The sequence below is a fragment of the Pteropus vampyrus genome, unplaced genomic scaffold (assembly GCF_000151845.1).
Source record: "Pteropus vampyrus isolate Shadow unplaced genomic scaffold, Pvam_2.0 Scaffold186, whole genome shotgun sequence".
In the NCBI taxonomy this organism is placed as follows: Eukaryota; Metazoa; Chordata; class Mammalia; order Chiroptera; family Pteropodidae; genus Pteropus; species Pteropus vampyrus.
In genome coordinates this window covers 3,264,824-3,283,819 of record NW_011888967.1, presented here as the reverse complement: position 1 = coordinate 3,283,819, position 18,996 = coordinate 3,264,824, and the positions used below count along the sequence as shown (strand labels likewise).

Sequence of the window (18,996 nt, the reverse complement as noted above, 5' to 3'; positions counted from 1 at the left end):
TACCTTTATCTTCATTACAAGCATTACATGCATAAACACAATATTTCTGTAAAGAATAATTTAACTTCTTCCTTCTTTTACTTTTAGTAGTGTCTGGTGCTAATTTACCAAAAAACATAAATGCAATTTTGTTCTATACCATTATTCACTTAATTCCACAAATATTCTAAGTATTGACTATGTGCAAAGATTAAACTGGGCCCTCAGGATTGAGAGAATGGATATAATGATCAATAGACCTGATGCCCTCTAGGTTACCCATTAGTTGGAGAAAAGATGTAAACAATTACGTAAGGCAAAATGAAATAAGTGTGAAGTAGAAACACATATCACATTTTGGGGACCACGAGACAATTAAATCTTTGTGGAGTACTCAGGGAAGGCTATAAATAGATAAGGTGGTAAAGGGCATTGCAGACCATGGAAAAAAGTTTGAGCAAGGTAAAGAGGCATGTAACTTCACACACAGTGTGCTCAGGATTATGGGTACAAGAGTGTGTTTCAGCACAGAGTGCTGGAGAAATATACCAGGAAACTAGAACCTGGTCCCAATCTCCTTGTCAGCCAGGCTTTCCACTACTTTCCCCTCATGTGCTTTACTCTACCTGAACCAAACTTGACCATTTTCTAAACACACCTCTTTATCTTCCTACCTTCTCTTCTCTAGATATAACATAGATTTCTTGCTTGCTATGCTCTCTGCAGGAAACGTCCTCCTCGCTCCAATTTTTTTTTTTTTAAATCTTTCTTCATAAAGGCTTTCCTGACCTACCTAGCTGAAAGCAATCTCATCTCTATGTTCTCTGTATATCTTACTTAGTTATTGACCTTTGGACTTCAGTTTCCTTATCTGTGAAATGGGAATGATAACATAAACTTCAGTGCTGAGCAATGAGATTTGTTTCATTTCACCACAGTTGTTTGACAAACAACTCAATACTTGTTTGACTAAACACTGCTGCTACTTACCAAAAAATAAAAATTTTCAAAATCAACCAATTAGAGAAGTCAAAAATAATGAGGCAGTTGTTCCTACAGTGAAAATGTCTAAATTTCTAAATTTGTAAAATAAACAATGAAACGTGTTTGTTACGCAGGTATATGGAAACATCTGTGCATGATGGTAAGGCCTTTAGAATTTCTTTTGAAGTCTATAATTTTTCAAAATTCATCATATTACTTAAATTGGTATTTCATTTTTTGAATTCTTCCTTTCTGCGTTAAAAAAATACATACGTATGTGTGTGACCAATGGTTGTTGCTATCTGTTTGTACTTCTAATGCAAGTCTTCCACTCTACCCATAAATGAAGACAAGTTCATCCTCTATGAGGGAAATAATTCTGTACAACAACAAAGGCAAAAACTAACACAGAAAACACCTAAGTCCCCACTTTTCATTTTGTGGCTATATGAAGAGAGGAAGACTAATTAAAGTAATGCTTCCTTTACCAGAGGGTTCCCCGCTGGCAGGGCAACAGCAACTGTTGGGGTGAGAGCCCAGCTTTACCACTTACTGGGAAGCTCCTAAATATATCACGTGATCTTTCTGTGCCTATGTCTTCCTCATGTGTAAAATGGAGCTAATAACAGTGCTATCTCATGGGGGTATTAAATGATTCATTTAATCATTTAATTTGCATACCTAACAATGAAAAGTTAGGACAGTACCTGACACAGTTAAGAACTCAATGATAACTCCTGTCACAAAGCTTCTATTTCCTAGACCAGTTCCACAAGCAATACCAGGATTGAGGGCCACCAGAGGGAAGAAAATAATCTCCTGAGCTCTCTGAGCAGTGACTGCTGAGCAGAGGGGATACTTCTCAACTTTTAAGAATCTCAGGATTTAAGACATATCAAAAGCCTCGACCAACAATCAGTGGTGCCTAGTGACAAATGCAGTCAGAGGCCCTTCTCCCTGCCTCTTTGATAAACTGCTAACTCTTCCTGATTCAAGACTCAAGTTCAGACAGGACTTCGTTCAGGAAGCATTCCAGCCTGATCCAAGAAGTAGGAGTGAAATGGAATTTCAGAAATGGGAAAGGGCCAATGAAGCAAGGAGTAATTAGATTAGAAATATTGCACGTAATAGAAGAATCATTCCTGAATTACAAGTATTTTTCTGCTCTTCTTCCCCACTGGCTCTGGCTAAATGAGAGAAAGAACACTAGTGTTTCCTGAGAGCCTACTATATGCCAGGCACTGTGCTGGGTCATTTACACACAGTAATTCATGTGATCCCCACAAAACTCTCTGAGACCTATCAGTGTGAAAACAGTAACAAGTTAAGTAATTTGCTTAAAGTCATTCCTGAGTGACTTCACTGTGTTGATGAATTGAATGTAAATCCAGTTATGTTTCTGCAAAGCAGATGCTCTTTGCAGTCTAGCACACTGTCTACAATTATTCTCTTTGAGTGAGGACTGACCCAAAGACTCTACATTTCACCAACTATATACCATTTTCCTTTGCAGTTTTACTCAGAAAATATGAGCTACTGATCTTACAATCTCTTGAAGTTAAACAGATCTCTCTTCAAATATCAGAGCATATGCCAGCGAATAACTGTTCCTTTGTTACACACACTCCAATAGATAACTCACTCATCATCACATCACAAGGAGAAAATGAATCAGGGCACAATATACACAAGAAAGTAGCTAAATTCCAGCTGTAACAGGAAAGGATATAAAGATGCTACGGAAAAGTCAGAGAAAAATCAATATGCTTTCTTTGTTGCACTGCATTGTAGAAATGGCCCAAGGCCAGCAGTTATCTGGTAATAGTCACTGGATTTGACAACTGTCTCTGAAAAAGATATGTTTTCATGCATTTAGAAATAAATTCAAGATCAACTTCGATTGGTTAATCTCTTCCTCTAAAATAACATTTGGGTTACCATGAGAGGCTTTATTATAGAATAGAGTCACTGAATCAACAGCCAGACTAAGCTAAAATCTCTTGCTTACCAAACTCTTATTACTTATTTGATAAATGTCTACTGAACACATAAGGTGCTGAGTAAAGAAAGACAAGCCATAATCTTTTTCTAACAAACTCGCAATCAAGCTGGGGGAAAAAAATGTTATTTAAGTAATCAACTACAATCAAGTATGGTGTTACTACCCAAGCAGCTTGAATAAAGGACTCCCACAAAAGTGCAGAAAAGTAATGATTGTTTCCTGGAGCAGTCAAAAAGGCTTCATGGGTGTGTGGGTGTGTTTGTGCTGGCAGCTGCAACAATAATGGCAACATAAGACAGGAACCTGGCCTCAGCAAAGGCAGGAAAGTAAGGCAATAATACACAGCAAAGTCCTAGACTAGAACCGTGTACATAGTGGCTGAAATGTATTTCAAATGGCTGCAAACCCAAATACTTTTAGGGTTCAAAAGACTGTCAAAACATATTAAAGCAAATGATAGTAAGTAGCAACTGACATTCTGCCTCAGTGTCTGAAAGACATGAGGAAGTTGTAGTAAACTAGAAAAAGCTTGCCTAGTCGAGAAAAGCAGAGGCTATGAGCCCCAGCCAATTGGTGCCATGCAGAAATTTATGTACCCAAGGCTTCTGATTTTTCAAGTGAAGACAGAAATTCAGATTTCTATCCTAATTTAAAAAGTTCATCCTGATTGTAAATGTTTACCCAACTAATTAAAAACAATTTTAAAAACATTACGCAAACAAAAACAAAACATACTGGTAGGTGGGCTTTGGTCTAGGGGCTGAGAATCTACAACCTCTGATACTGAATTTAAAATAGAGGAAAGGGGTGGTAATGTAGACAGATTATAAAGGCCCTTGAATATCATGCCGAATAGTTTGACCTCTAACATGACCCTGCAAGATATCATGAAATGAGTAGATATACATTTCAGAAAAGTATCTTTCAGACTGTTCCTGGGAAGTACTGTTTGAAACAACTGGCTAGTGGCATGATGGACATGAATTACAGAAGACACATTGAAAATGGTGTAGACCCATTAAGAAGTGATGACATTTGTCCTGATGAGAAATAAGGAATGGAGAGCCAAAGATGGTTGTTACAGAGATAGCTAAGTTAGGGAACAGAGGTTGTGAGAAAGAGGGAGGAGCAAAAGATGATGACAGAAGGGCACACTTGGAGACAGTTAAAATGCGGGGCAGAGCTCTACCCAGTCAGGATCCCAATGCTGTCGATTTTGCTCTTGGATTTCTCAAAAATTAAAGTATTGTTCCCTTCCCAACCAAATATGGCCATTTCTGCATCAAACTTTTAAAAAACACCACTTTCTAAGTAATTGAACAGGGAGGCTGTGATGGTTAATTTTAGTTAAACCATGGTTAAACTTGACTGGCTATGCGATCCCCAGACTAAATGTTATTAAACATTATTTTTGAGTGTCTGTGAGGGTGCTTCCAGATGAAATTAGCATGGGTAAAGTAGACTGCCCTCCCCAAGGTGGGTGAGCATCATCCAATCCGTCGAGAGCCTGAACAGAACAAGAGGAGGAAAGAGGAGGAATTCATCCCCCCCCCCCTTCTTTTTGCTGTCTGTCTGTATGAGTTGGAACATCTCATCTTCTCTGGTCGTTAGACTGGGATTTAAACCACGCGCTCCCTGGTTCTTAGGCCATTAGACTCAAACTAAAATACAATGCCAGCTTTCCTGGGTCTCTGGCTTGCAGAAAGCAGATCTCAGCCTCTAAGATCATGCAAGCCAACATTATAATCAATCTTTTATATATATAAATTTCTACTGGTTGTTCCTCTGGAGAACCCTGACTAATACAGATGCTTTCCAAATATGTAAGGAATTTAGCATATTAATGAGAGCATGAATTCAGTTTCGTTAAAAAGAAAATCTATCCCAAGAATAAAGGTCACATTCAGTTACAGAATACATTCTTAAGGGATGCTTAAGATTTTGGCATGATCAATCACACAGGCACTGACATTTCTGAAATTGTTCTTAAATTGTCAGATTTCTTCACTTGATTCTTTTTATACATGTTTTCTACAAAAACTGTTTTAAAGGTACAGCATTTTTGATGAAATACTTGCTTTCTCCAAATATTTTACTTTTTCTTCTTAGCAAGATTCACCTCTATGTTCTAGCTGCTTCGGTTCACAACTTATGTGAGTCAGGTTTTTCAAGTGTCAGACCAGAAATTCACTTCCATATTTTTACTGATAATACAACCTGAGCTTTATGTGACACCACACTGAACTCTGATGTCCCTACCCACCAAATGAGTGAAAGTGAAAATTGCTTCCATGAGAATATAGGTTAGGATAAAATCAAGGCGCTTCTGTACACATGCACAGCTGCCTCAGAATTCAAAGTTTAGATGCTAGCTATTCTCATAAATGAGCTTAACCATTTGATCTTCTGCCCAGGTCCTCCCGGGCCTATCAAGAACAAAACTACACAATGAGGAGATTTAGCAATACCGACTGTGCAGTGTCCAGAAACACAAGAAACAGGTAAATGGAGAGGACTTGGAAGGCTACAGGAAGAAGGCAGATCGAGCTAGCATACATGGTCAAAAAATAATCATCTGAGCCAAAAATAGTCTTTGATGTTTTAAAATTTATACTGCTTCTTCTCTACAAGAGCATCATTCTGCTTCCCCACCCCCCGCCTGAGTTATATATGTATTGGCCCAATTATACATTTTTGTGCATCTGAACACAGATAATACAGCTTTGTAAAAAAAATAACCTGATGGATTCATTTGGTGTTACTTCGTACCTTAATGTTACTGACACATACTACAGAGTGATAGAATGGAGAACAAAAGAGGGTCTAACAACATATAAATATCCTTAAAGTTTATGCCTAAACTTATACCTTTAAGTTGATGCCACAAACTAAACCTATGCCATAAACGACATATAGCCTTTTAATTAAGATGTATATCAGAGGACTAAATGAGTGAAACACACAGAAAATAGAAACTACTTCACACATTAAATCTTCAAATTAGACTCCTTTTCTATTGGTCTAAATAGGGAAAAGTGCTATTAACCTATTATAACAGTATGTTAAGGGGAAAGCTGAGAGGAATATAAGGAAATTGCTATGTCATACATTTGGTAACAATCCACAAAGAAATTGTTTTTCACTCAACTGTAAGCTTCTTGAGTAAAGAGAACATTATTTATCTTTTTATCCCCTAAAATATTTAGAACAGCTTCTGTCATGAGTAGGCTCTTGGTAATGGCTACCAAACTAGTAAGTAAAATTCTTCAGGAAACAAAGTTCTTACTCAAATTAGCCACTAGGCATACTGAGCACTTTTGAAGGTACTGCTATATGTAGGAAGGGGCAGGAGAGCTTTACAAAAACAGTCAAGACCATGGTCTTGGATGAGTACTTTCCAAAAAAGTAAATAATGTGTGCACAACAAGGCTTAATATCACATATGGGGGAAAACTGAGAAAAGAGACCAGGAAAAATGAACAGGTGTTGTCTGATGCAGCAAAGAACAACCTCAGAGGAGCAAAAGTGAATGCTGAGATGGTTTTCTTTTGCTCACATCCACAGAGGAACAGGACGAAGAGGGCCAGAGCTCAACTGGGATTCACAGTTGCAATGGCACCTTCGTAAATCACTAACCTGGTTCACAGTATAACTACTACCATCATACCTTCCCATTATCTCATTTGGACTGCTACTAAAATGAGGTCTATCGTTCATAAAGAACGAAAGCATTTAAAAATCAGAGAATTGGAGCTTGTAGCAACTACAATCCTCTTCAGTAATTTTCAAACTTTTTTTTTAGTCATAGGATGTCTTCCTCAAATAAAACTTAATAAATGACCCCAATATATAAAAAGATAAAATCAGAATTGCTCTAATTTATGGCTCATGTTGCAATAGGTGGCCTGGCACCTTGCTTGGGGCACCTTCCAGAGTATCACTATAGATGGATGCAAAATTTGAAAACTAAGGATGAGTCCAAACTCCTACTTGACAGAGGCTAAGTACCCACCTAGGGAGGGAATGATAAGAGGCAAAACTAGACTTTAGGAATGTCAATACCCAGAGAGGATTCTTCCTACTATATTCCATGATACTTTTCAAAAACAAAGGAAGACAGAGTTCATACTTACCATCTTTGTTCAACCACTGCTTTCTTGTTCTGTACAAAATGAGCTTGTTGTGGACATATGGTAAAAGGAACTTGACACACCAGCTCTCCACACCAAGTTTGTTTTCAACCAGGACAATGGGACTCCGGTTATACCTAGCTTCAGGACATGGGATCAGGCCAATTTCATCTCTTAATATGCAAAACAAAAAAAGAATTAAAGATAAGAATACTAGTCTTTTCAAAATTTTCAATTCCACAGAGTATTTTTTTTTTAATTCACATATTTCCCTTTCTTAAAAATATTATTTAGCTCACCTACTGGATGGGTAGAAATGAAAAAAAAAGTTTTGTTTTTTATTTTTAAATACTGACAACAGTACAGGAAAATTAGTATGCTGTATTCCTTGTTGACAGGAATAAAAATCAGTCTTCGGATGGAAATTTGAAAATGTCTTTCAAAATTCTGAATACCCATACTCTTTGATCCAGCCATTCCACTGCTCAGAAATGATCCTATACCAAAATATATGAATAGGATGTTTGTTATAACACTGCAACAAAACTGGAAATAATCTAAATATGTACCAATAGAAAATTGGTAAAATAAATATAGTTTATCCGTGTGATAGAGGTATAAAAACTAAGGTAGATCTGTATAAGCTGGTATGGAAACGGTGCCAAGCTGTATGAAACAAACAAAAAAGGTAAAATGCCAAACACAGTGTACAGCACAAAGACTTTCATATTTTAAAAAAGATAGATGCATTAAAAAATTATGGGAAGGATACAAAGAAACTTCTGGGGAGAGGAAGGACATTACTTTTATATAGCTTAAATTTTCTAATCACTTGTTATTACTATTTTTAAAAAATGTTAATAATTGTATTTACGCTTGCCTGCTAATAAATGTGCAACAGAAACGAATTATCAATAAAGGTTATCTTGTCATGGAGATTGGGAGCCATTTTTTTTTTCTTTATAATCCTTTATATTTAATTGAATAAAACACACTAATAAATGTTAACATACAAAATACATTTCATAATTAGATCATTTTCATGGCACCTATATCCCTCAATCCACCTCAACTTAAGCTGAAAATGTATATTACAGGCTTAGATTTAACAAATACGTAGAGCAGTTGAATTACATAGTAAAAGCAGCAGCAAATGAAATGTTTTTGCAAAACTTCCATACATGCCTCTCAAATAAAAGTTAAAATTCTCGTCTACATGAAATATTCTTTCTCAAATAGTATGTCCTTCTTTTACTCAATTAGTGAACAAGAAACCTTTTAACAACAGTTGACATAACAATATTTTTTGAGTGCCTAAACGGATTTTCTTAAATGTGTTTCTAAAATACAAAATAAAAAACTGGATTTCAGAGCTTGTGACATTATTTATTATGTCCCTGGGATTCCCCCACCAAAAAGACAGTAGAGTGATAGATGAAAAGAGAAGGAAACATGTCCAATTACAGCTTATAAGAAAAGCCCTCTTTTTCCATTAGGTACCAACACAAATTGGTAGGAGGCTCTGGTACTAAAAATCCCACCTGGAAACTCTAAACTGAATAGCTTAAAGGTAACCTACTTTCTACTGATCACTTCATTAGTGACACAGGAATATATATACATATCAATAAAGAAGGGTACTCTAGGGGTTTTAAGTCGCTAACCATCCTTTCAAGCTAACAATCTGAAAGTAGATTTTGAGACCTAAGGCTCTGTGTCCTGATAACTGGCTCAGTTGATTCAGAAGTGGTTCAATATACTATGTCAATACTATCTAAAATACTATCTAAAATACTATCATTTTACAAGTCTACTGGGTACTTGTAAGTGGTTCAATATACTATGTCAATACTATCTAAAATACTATCTAAAATACTATCATTTTACAAGTCTACTGGGTACAGTGTTAGTTTCTGAAAATGAGAAAATGAATAAAACAAACTGGTATATTATTGTATGCCAATTATAAGTGGGAAAAAACCTCACTGAATGTAAAATGTAAATAATTGTCTATTTCAATAAAGACAAAACAAAAACAAAAACAAAAACAAAACAAGGGAGTCCCAAATTTCACAAAGCTTATAGGTTTGCTAGGGAGTTGTATCAGTATCTATAATGTTATCACATTGCCATCCCAGTAATATAAAGTTCTGTAGGAAAAATAAGTCAATGCTGAGAGAGCATTTGAGGTCAACATCCAGTACATATTTTAAAATGTTTTTGCATTTGTATTTGGTGATAGGACAACCAGCCACATCTAGATCTATATCTAACTAATATATGTTGGAATCTCTGGTATTTCCTGGTGTTCAGGAAATACTACATGAAGCAGAACATTAAAAAATAAATAAATAAATAAACCAAACAAACTAGAATTACAGTTAAAAAAAGAAAAAAGAAAAATCTCAGTGCAATTATTTCAAGAAAGTTTGTTCTTTGAAGTGCAACAACCACTTATAACACTTCGAAGAACTGCAAAAGTCAACAATATGAATGTTAGAGTAACAAGAATAAAAGAATCCTAGTTTTTGGGTATAGTCTGTTTTTTGGGGGGGGATTTATATAATGAAATTCAAAATGTAAAAACCTGCCTCGTTCACTATATAAAAAATAAAATACCTAACTAATAATTTGGTTCCCAAATGACAGAACAGAGCCATCTGCGTGGGCAGGCGCACGCGTGTGCACGTACACGTGTACGTACATACACACACACACACACACACACACACACACACACACACACAGAGAGCTCTCACATAGCTTTAGTTGGCTGTCATTCGTCCAATAAATAATTTAAAAAACAACAATGTCTTGGATATAGCAGGTGCTCAATAACTGCTATTGAAAGGCTTATTATCCTTGCAATTCAGTGATAAAATTCAAATAAATAATTTTCAAAGGATATCGCTTCTTGATTTTGCAAAAGAATGTTACCTTTGATTTCCTTTCTACTGCAGTGGGTCCAAGTCCTAGCTCTGTCAAAGAGATATGTAGATCATGTCACTTGGCCTTCATAGACCTCATTTTCCTCATTTCAAGAATGGCAGAATTGCATTATAGCTCTAAATAAAGGAAAAGGGCTGCCCGGTCTCATTCAGCTTTCAAATTTTATGACTGAAAAACCCAGCAGTTATTCTCATGTAAGAATGAAAATAGTCATATCGGGGAATGTAAAGCACTAGGAAATAAAAAATTAAAAGAGATGTAAGATGTAGAGACAAAAGCACTCATCTTCCGAGGTCCAGGGTTCCAGACAGTCTCTGTTCTACCACTGACAGTCAATGAGAATTTGGCAAGTCACTTGCCATCAGTATCCTCATCTGAAATACAGGAATAATGCCTTCCCTGTCTATTACAAAAAGCGAATAATACAATATGAAGAATATGGTAAACTATAAAGTGTTAAGCAAAGATGAAGTATGTTATCATTAATTCAGTAAACAGCTTGAGATTAAGCTAAAAAGTTCCTTAATCGATAATGAGAAGCTGAGGCAAGGAATGTTAAGCCTTTGAAAAGTTATTTGATCCTAAGATACAGTACTCTGCTGCTTCCTAAAAATATAACATGTACTTTTTAAAGATAGGTAGGTCAGTAAGCTTCCAAATAACAGTGTGCTTAACTTCAAACTTCTGTGCCTAGTCCCTTAGGTCACAGTCCACTTTTTTCCAGACAATTTAGGATTCCAGAAAATTGGAAGGAATCTCATTCCTCCAATCTCTCTTTTTATCAGTTAAGGAAACTGAGGTTCAATGAGGTCAATAGGATTACCCAAAGTCATACTGCCAGTGGCTAAACTAAAAATCTGGACCTCCCAATACTTAGCTCCAAACCCTTGAAGCCAGAGTGAAGAGAAAGACATCAGTGAAAGCAAGCAGGATTTAGATTAATTCCTTCTAGATTTCTGATATTTAAATTTTAATTTCATACGCAAGAAAAGCTGGAAGACTCAGGAAGAAAAAAAAAACAAACTAAAAGACATCTGTCATTCCTCTACCACTATTATATTTGGGTATACATCCTTTTTTTCTAAGTACTTTACAAAAGTGGGGTTATATTAGACATACTCCTCTATAATTCTTTTTTTTTTTTAAAAAAAAGAACCTAATTCACATTAATCATTTTCCTACTAATTTATATATTTTAAATGGTTGCAATGAATGTGCTATAAATATCAAATTTATTTCCAAACAGTCTTAGAAATTTCTGACTCTCTCACTACCATCAAATTCCATTCTTTTCTATTTTCAGGTTTCTGGAAATTGAGATTCTTGGTATTTAACAAGGATACTCAAGTAAATACCTGCATTGCCAAGGTCATAGGACTTTTAAAGATATGAAGATTTGGTACAAGTTCTAATCTTTTCAAAGAGATACTACATGCTGTTTTTAGGTTACTTTTGAAAGCTGTTCCAAGGGAATATCAACATGGACTACTAACCCAACACGTTTACTTAAAAAGATCATACACAGCATAGTACATATTTCTTGAGTGCTTCACTTCATAATGGGGATCCACTGACTTTCAGATGAAGTTCAAAGTTCATATAACTGATACTTTGTTCTTCCTTGTTTAGACAGTTTCTCTTGTCTGTACTTTTAGGAAACATCAATCAACTAGAGTATGCGGACAGATTAGTTACAAAATATTGATCGGCTTTCCTACCAGGACGGAAGGATGGTCCCCAAATATTAAAACCAAACTGTGCAATGTGGAGGGACTAAACAGAAAACATTCCAAGGATTCAGGAAGCAGTGTAAATCTTTTAAATCTAACAGTTATTTTATTTTCTCTTCACATTGGAATTTTTTCCAGAATGACCAAAAAGGAAGGTTAACAAATGTTCTAAAGGAACTGACCCTTGCATATCAATAATTAAAACTTTACTGGTGATTAAATTATTTCAAGAGCCCTCATAGGCTTTCCCAATTCTAAAGACTACTAATTTTGTGTATCACTGAAATTATATTACTGACCCTATTTAGAAAACAGCTACACAAATTATTACTGTTTAATGTATGCAATATTTTGTTAGGTTTTACATACACTATTTCACTTATTCTGCATAATAATCTTATAAAGCAGAAATTTAAACCCCATTTTTAAAATGAGCAAAGAATCTAATTCTACCCAGCTAGTAAATGACAAGCCAAGATTCAAACCCAGGACTGACAGACTCCAAACGCAAACTTTTACAACTATATAACTATTTAAATAGATTTAAAAAAATCAAATGTAAGAAGACTACACGGTTTCTGACTCTTCAGTTCAACTTGCAGACTATCTACAACTGCTTTTCATTACTACTCCCTTACTCAAAAACTTTCACTGGGGCCTAACCACTGCCTAAGAAGTGTATTTTCCCTAAGCCAACTCTTATCCATCGCTCACATATCAATTTTTCTAAAAAATAAAAAAATAAAAAAAACCTTGACCTTCTAATCTAAACTAAGCCTGTTATTATTCTTTCAAAGTATACTCATCCTTTGGGGCTCTTTTCATAATCTCTGTGTTGATCTGTTTAAAGTTCCATTAGGGCAGGGACTACGTGTGGTGTGTTCATCAATCTACATCCCACTTAATCCCATATGTCCAGAGACTAGCACTGTATCTGTCTAATAGTGTTTTTTTGCTTAATGCGTACATGGGAAACTAAACCAGACAGTCAAAGACTTCCGTAATATGGCCCTATTGTATCTTTTAAATCACATTTTGCTATTTTGGCTTAATTTACTGTTTTTTGTGGAGGCTTCTGGCTCCCTCGCAGACTGTGAATCCTACTTATCCTTCGAAGTTCAGCTCAAAACCCAGCCTCCCTTCTATTTCCAACAGACTCACACAGTACTTGCTCACCCCACTTTTGTCCAGCCTTTACCATTAACAACTTTGCAGGGTTAATTTATTGTTTCTGCAGGTAGGTCTTAGGTTTCCACGTAGACCTACACTGTGCAATTCAGTAGTCACCGTGCATATGTGGCCATTGCATATACATCAATTAAGAGTAAATAAAATTTAAAATTCAGTTCCTCATTCACGTTAGCCACATTTCAAGCATCAATAGCTACATATGGGTAGTAGCTACCATATGAGAGAGAACAGATACAGAACATTTTCAACACCAAATATTTCTGAGTGCTTTAAGTGTAATAACTGTATTGTACTTCTTATTCCATTCTCTCAACATTGTATGTACAGCACCTCATAGTGAGAGTTCAATAAATAAGAGTAATAAAAAATAACTTGCTAGAGACCTTTGACATGACCCTAATTTCACTGTAAACAATTGGTTTTCCACATTAGCACAGGATCTATACATTCAGCTAACACCAGTCCCTAGGGCAAGCCTTCAGTTTTTCCAATAGTAGTCTCTAAGAGTCAACTACACAAATAACATTTATATGGTATTTTTCAGTTCATAAAGAGCTTCTCATTCATAATTTAGCTGGCAAATTTATTTTCTGAGAAACACAGGAATTCAGGTTAAGTCTAATATTTACCTAGTGGCAACTAAGTTCCAGACACTGTGTGAGGTGATTTTCCTATGTTCTTATCAGCCTTACTAGATTAAGAGGAAAGTGAGGCTGAGAGAAGGTAATCTATCCACACCTACAAGTAACAAAATTCATACCTCAACCACTGCACCTTCGACGACTCCTAGATATTTCTACAAAGTCAGTATGTTTAATGGAGTAGATATCGGCTAATAAAAATATAATCTATCTTATGTTTGGAGAAAAAAGGAAAACAAAAAGTAAAAAATAAAAAACTTTAATACTGAAAAATGTAATTAGGTACTACTTTCAAGATAAATGATGTTTTTCCCCCCTCTTAACTAGAAATGCAGTCTCTTTATTTTGGAAAAAAAGGCTAGATTGTGGGGAAAGTATGGGCAACTTTGAAAAGTCTAAATTATAAGACATTTTTAAAGATACATAATAATATTACTGAAGATATTGTTATTGTAGGGAATATGTACTAAAATTAATATTAGGCAATGAGTTAATTTTTCAGGCCTATATTATATACCATTATTCCAAATACCCATTTTAATACTTTTAAACCTTGAATGACCCAAATGCTTATTAATAATTAGAAATTATGCATTGAGAGAGCACATTAATGAGATTACACCATAAAAATATCATTAAGGAAGGTGTTAAAGTCCTTTATGAATTTCAGTAAATGTGATCCAGAAGAAAAGGAAGGTGTTAAAGTCCTTTATGAATTTCAGTAAATATGATCCAGAAGAAATGGAATGTGTTCCAAGCAGCATTGTGTCAACCTGCCATGCCAATGAACACTCAATCTGTTTCTTCAAATATACAATACTGATGCTCTTCTAATTTACATCAAAGAGGAGAAACTAAGGTGATTACTGTATTTATTAGAATTCTTTCTAACCTCTGCTATAATTTCTTCAAGAAAAATAACACCAATGACAAAAAAATAGCCTTTCACTTATCCAACTTTTTTTTCCTGAGGATGTCCTTTATCTGTACTAAAGCTAGCATTCTCAAAAAGGAATTGAAAGACTGATATACAAAGCATCAAAGCATTCTTTAGAAGGCTTGGTACCCACTATGGTTACTGCCAGGAAATCATTCCAAACACTCATTTTGAAAAAGGCAGCAATCACAAGGGAAAAGGAAGTAGATGTTGTCAGAAGTGGCAGGTGTTTTGAGGCCATTAGTGTTTTGTTTTTAATGAGGCACAGTTGCAGGTCTCCAATTGTGTGCCACAAGGGAGCAAGACATCTGAGGGCTTCTTAATTCTTTTATAAGCATCACCTTAAAGGAAAAGAACACTTCATTTAGATATAGGTTTGGCACCTCTTTTAGGCAGAAAAGCTTAAGAAGTTAGAATCCTTAAAAAGTAATTCACGTGTTCTAGTTTAAAGAATAAAACATTTTTTTAAAAAAAACTCTAGAAACAATTAGATAAAATGAAAAACATAAAATTGGATTCCATGTTTCTTTCTTCTAGGGGGAAGAAGGGATGAGGGATAGGAAAAGGGCTACACTCTTTGATTCTTCCTAACTTTTTTGTATAACGTTGTAGACATATCTCTACTTTAGATATCTCTTCCTTTTCACTTGCTACATAAAAGCAGAAGTTGTCAGAAAGAATACAGTTTCTTCTGGTATCTTCCCAGCGGTGTTCTACTTAAAGAGAGCAGCAGCGTTTGGATTAAAAAAAGTTAATATGCTTGCTCCCTGTAACTATGAATCAGGTAATGCTAAAAAGTGTCGAGGTTTCATCTGCTTTACATCAAACCCATCCCGTGCCTACACAGGCTACACTCTTGAGAATGCTCTGTTCACCTTCAAATAAATTGTTTCATCGGAGTCGCTCTACAATCTTGGGACAAGTAAGGAGAAAGGCAAAAGCAGCTCAACCTCCTGTTTAGCAAAATGAGGGGGTTCTGACCCACTGAGGATAAGATGATCGGTAACCCCTCTTACCAACGTCCGGATGACCCTCAAAAGAGTTCTGTTTACAAAGCATACAAACACACACTGTGCGTGTGCCCGTTTACCTTAAGTAAACGTAGGATGTGGACACAAGGATCATGTCTTTCGAGTTTCTCGAACTCCAGGGAAAGGAGTGGAAGGCAGAGCACAACAAACAGTTTTGATTTTCTGAGGTCACTTCTAGGGACTCAATCGTGAGCGCGTTCCAGTAGCAGTAAGTGGGCCCCGCGGCGGCCCACAACGGTCCGGCTGCGACCTCACACTGTCACCTCCTACGAGGGGAACTCGGGCCAGGATCCGCCGTCCTGTCGCCGCCGCCCGAGGTCGGCTCGAGGCTTGGCCCCGCCCCCGCCCGGCCCCGACGACCCCCGGAGGCGGTGGAGGCGCGGACACCGCCTGCGCGCAACTCACATGTGCGGGTTCCTCCTGAAGGCGTTGGTGATGTCCTTCACCACCCGCTGCACCAGCACCGCCACCTCTTCGCTCGTCTCGGCCATGTTGGCGGCGGCCACGGCAGCTCGGGCGCGCCTCCGGGAGAGCGCCGCGCAGCCGGCGGGAGTTCTGCGGGGAGCGCGCGCGTGTGCGCCGGTTTGGCCGCCCTCCCGCCTCCGCCCCTGTGCCTCCGCCCTGCCCCCGCCCCCGCCCCCGCCTCCGCCCCCGCCGCCGAGCACTTCCGGTTCAACTTGCTGGAGGCCGGGGCGTGGTGCCCGCCGAGACTGAGCCGGTGTGGTTAGTCTGCGGCTTCCTCCTGTTACCCCCCTAACCAGTTACCCCTAACAGAGTTTCTCAGCGTCCGAAAAGGTACTGCTGACTTAATTACAAAGTTACCTCAGGTCGCTGTTTTATACATTCTATTTTAATTTCTAGTCTACTCGGAGCTTAAGAGCAAGGATCCTCAAGTCACTACCCCGGAGCCAGAGACTGACCGGACACCTTGCCATCCCAATTCTTAGCTGTTCAGGGAAGCAGCCAAGTCCCCAAGCGTCCCTGGAGGAAAGTTTCACCCAGAGTACAAGGTCTCTTCAGCAGTTAGTCCCGTGGCCTTTTGAGAAGTTGCTTTATTTTCCCATCTGTAGAGATGAAGTCCTGAGACTCCTGGCTGAGTCCCAATTGGACCATGTTGGTGGCCTTTTGGCTTGCATGCAGATTTAACGCTTTGAAAGAAGAAATAGGAAAAAAGGAAAATTTACTTGCCACCTGAATATAGAAAATAGAAGTACAGTACAGAAATATCTTTAAATTTTCTATTTTTAGTGTGTTGTGGGCCCTTCTTGCTATTTGATTCCGTTTCTAGCAACTGGATTCCACCAACTGGATTCAACCAGTCCTCGATAGAAAATACTTGGGAAAAAAGTTACGTTGTGGCTGATGTGTATACTATGTAGTTAGGCCTAGGATAGTTGCCTCTGTATTAAACATGTACAGACTTTTCTTGTCATTACTCCCTAAGTAATAGAGTGTAACTATTTAACATTTGCATTATATTAGGTAGTATAAGTAATCTAAAGATGATTTAAAGTATATGGAAGATAAATTATATGCAAGTACTACGCCATTTTTGTAAGAGATTTGAGCATCTACTGATTTTGGTATCTAGGTCATGGAGCCAATCCACCAAAAGGAGAGACAACTGTAGTACTTCATTTTGCATAATGTTTGGTGTCCTTTGAGCAGAGAGTGAAAAAAATCAGGATCCTGACAGTTTGCTCTTAGTGGCTATTTATCTTGCTACAAATCATTTTTGTAGAAAGGAGAGGATTTCTAGTCTATTTCGATTTTGAAATGCCATAATTCTAATTTTCATATATCAGATTTAACTTTACCCTTCTGTGATAGGAAAATCTAGCTGTCTTCAGTTCAATTCTTTTTACTTAATCCTTGAAATCTGTATCTTTTTAAAACTTTTTTTAAAAAGCAAACTCATACTTTGTTTAATGTGACCATATGCAGAACATTTAAAGTAGGATTGATTTTGAAAAAACCATTGGAAGCAAAATTATAAAGCATTGAAAGAGAAATATAAATTAACTATATCCAGTGATTGATATTCCCTGTGGGTATATTTATGACGGATAGACCTGCTGTATGGACGTTGGCCTTATGTGTTTAACAGAAATGAGCTAGATTCACAAAATTGTAAGACAGCACTATGAGACAGGTTTGAATTAGTACAATCAAATCTTAACCTCTTGACAAGTTCTCACATGAGGCAGTGCTGCAAGTGAATGTGTATTTAGATTCCAAGACCAAGGACAACTTCAAATATCTTAATTACTCTAAGAATATGATACCAATTACCAAATGATTTGAGTTAACTGATGTCTTCTTCCTCTTCACTTAACCAAAGCCTTGCATCCTTTTATAATAAAAATGGGAAATAAAGCCTTATTTCTGGGGTCAGAGCTCAAAGCAACACACTCAGAAATAGAAACATTTTTTTCAAAGACTTTATTTCTATCTTAAAAATTAATGATTTCTGTATCTCACTCTAATGCACATAACGAGGGGGGGGGGCGGGGACTTTGTCCCTAAGTCCTGAAGTAAAATTGACATTCTAGGAAGATAATTCTTTTATATAGTTCAATATATTCCTGCCCCACATCTGCATACATGCAAGCACACACACCCTCTGTACTCTTTCGAAAGGCATGAATTATATCTCATGTTTCTTCTAAGAGTTCCCAGAAATTGTTTCACTCAATTAAAAGGATCTAGTATGTTTAGAACTCGAATTTTTTAGAGTTGGAGGATGTTAGAACTTTAATTCAACCTACTAATTTTGCAGATAAACTACTGAAGTTAAAAGAAATTAAGATTTGAAATTCATGAGCCTGTAATACTGATATATATATATATGAATAGAATATGATAAATTCAACATGATTTTGTTGAAGTACTCAAAGATTTATGATCAAGGATCTGATATATTTACCGATAATAATGAAATATTCTGAATAGCTTAAATGCCCAACAGTGGAGACTGATTAAATTATGGTAAATCTATACGATGAAACAGTACTTGGTCATTTAAAAGCTCTTTATAACTAGAAGACTAAATACCAAACTCTTAGGGCAAGTATATTTATAGGACAATTTTACTAAGTAACGCAAAGAACAAAATACAATTTTTGTAATTAAAAAAATTTTTTAAATTATACGTTAATAAAGATGTGGATATGTCTATTAATTTACCAAATATCTCTTATTAATTTTCTTAGAAATATATTGTTTTAAGTTGACCATGCCTTGACTTATTGTTCACATGGCTGTGAATGTATATTTTTACAATTCCCTTCCCCCAATCATGTTTTTCATATTTTAGAAGACTATTTGATGATGGGGGAAAAGGTAAATATAAAATGACAAAAACAAGTATCAAAGTAGTATTCATAGCATACAAAACAACCCTAATTTTATATATACGAAAT

At 36.5% G+C, this 18,996-nt stretch overlaps 1 protein-coding gene across 3 annotated transcripts in view; it reads right to left on the bottom strand.

Moving 5' to 3' along the window:
- PTAR1 (protein prenyltransferase alpha subunit repeat containing 1) overlaps positions 1-16,173 on the bottom strand; it is a 46,799-nt gene extending 30,626 nt beyond the window's left edge. The window contains exons 1-3 of one of the 3 annotated variants that reach the window (XM_023537347.1): positions 15,980-16,112; positions 14,677-14,884; positions 7,099-7,268 (exon numbers count right to left, since the gene is read on the bottom strand). Coding sequence is in view for 1 of the 3 variants with exons in the window: in XM_011371293.2 (XP_011369595.1) it covers positions 7,099-7,268; positions 15,980-16,065 (256 nt within the window). In the remaining 2 variants the exon portion in view is untranslated. Of the gene's footprint in view, positions 1-7,098; positions 7,269-14,676; positions 14,885-15,979 lie in introns of all 3 variants that reach the window. The other 2 variants (XM_011371293.2, XM_011371294.2) reach the window with 2 other exon arrangements.
- Positions 16,174-18,996: the final 2,823 nt, after the last annotated feature.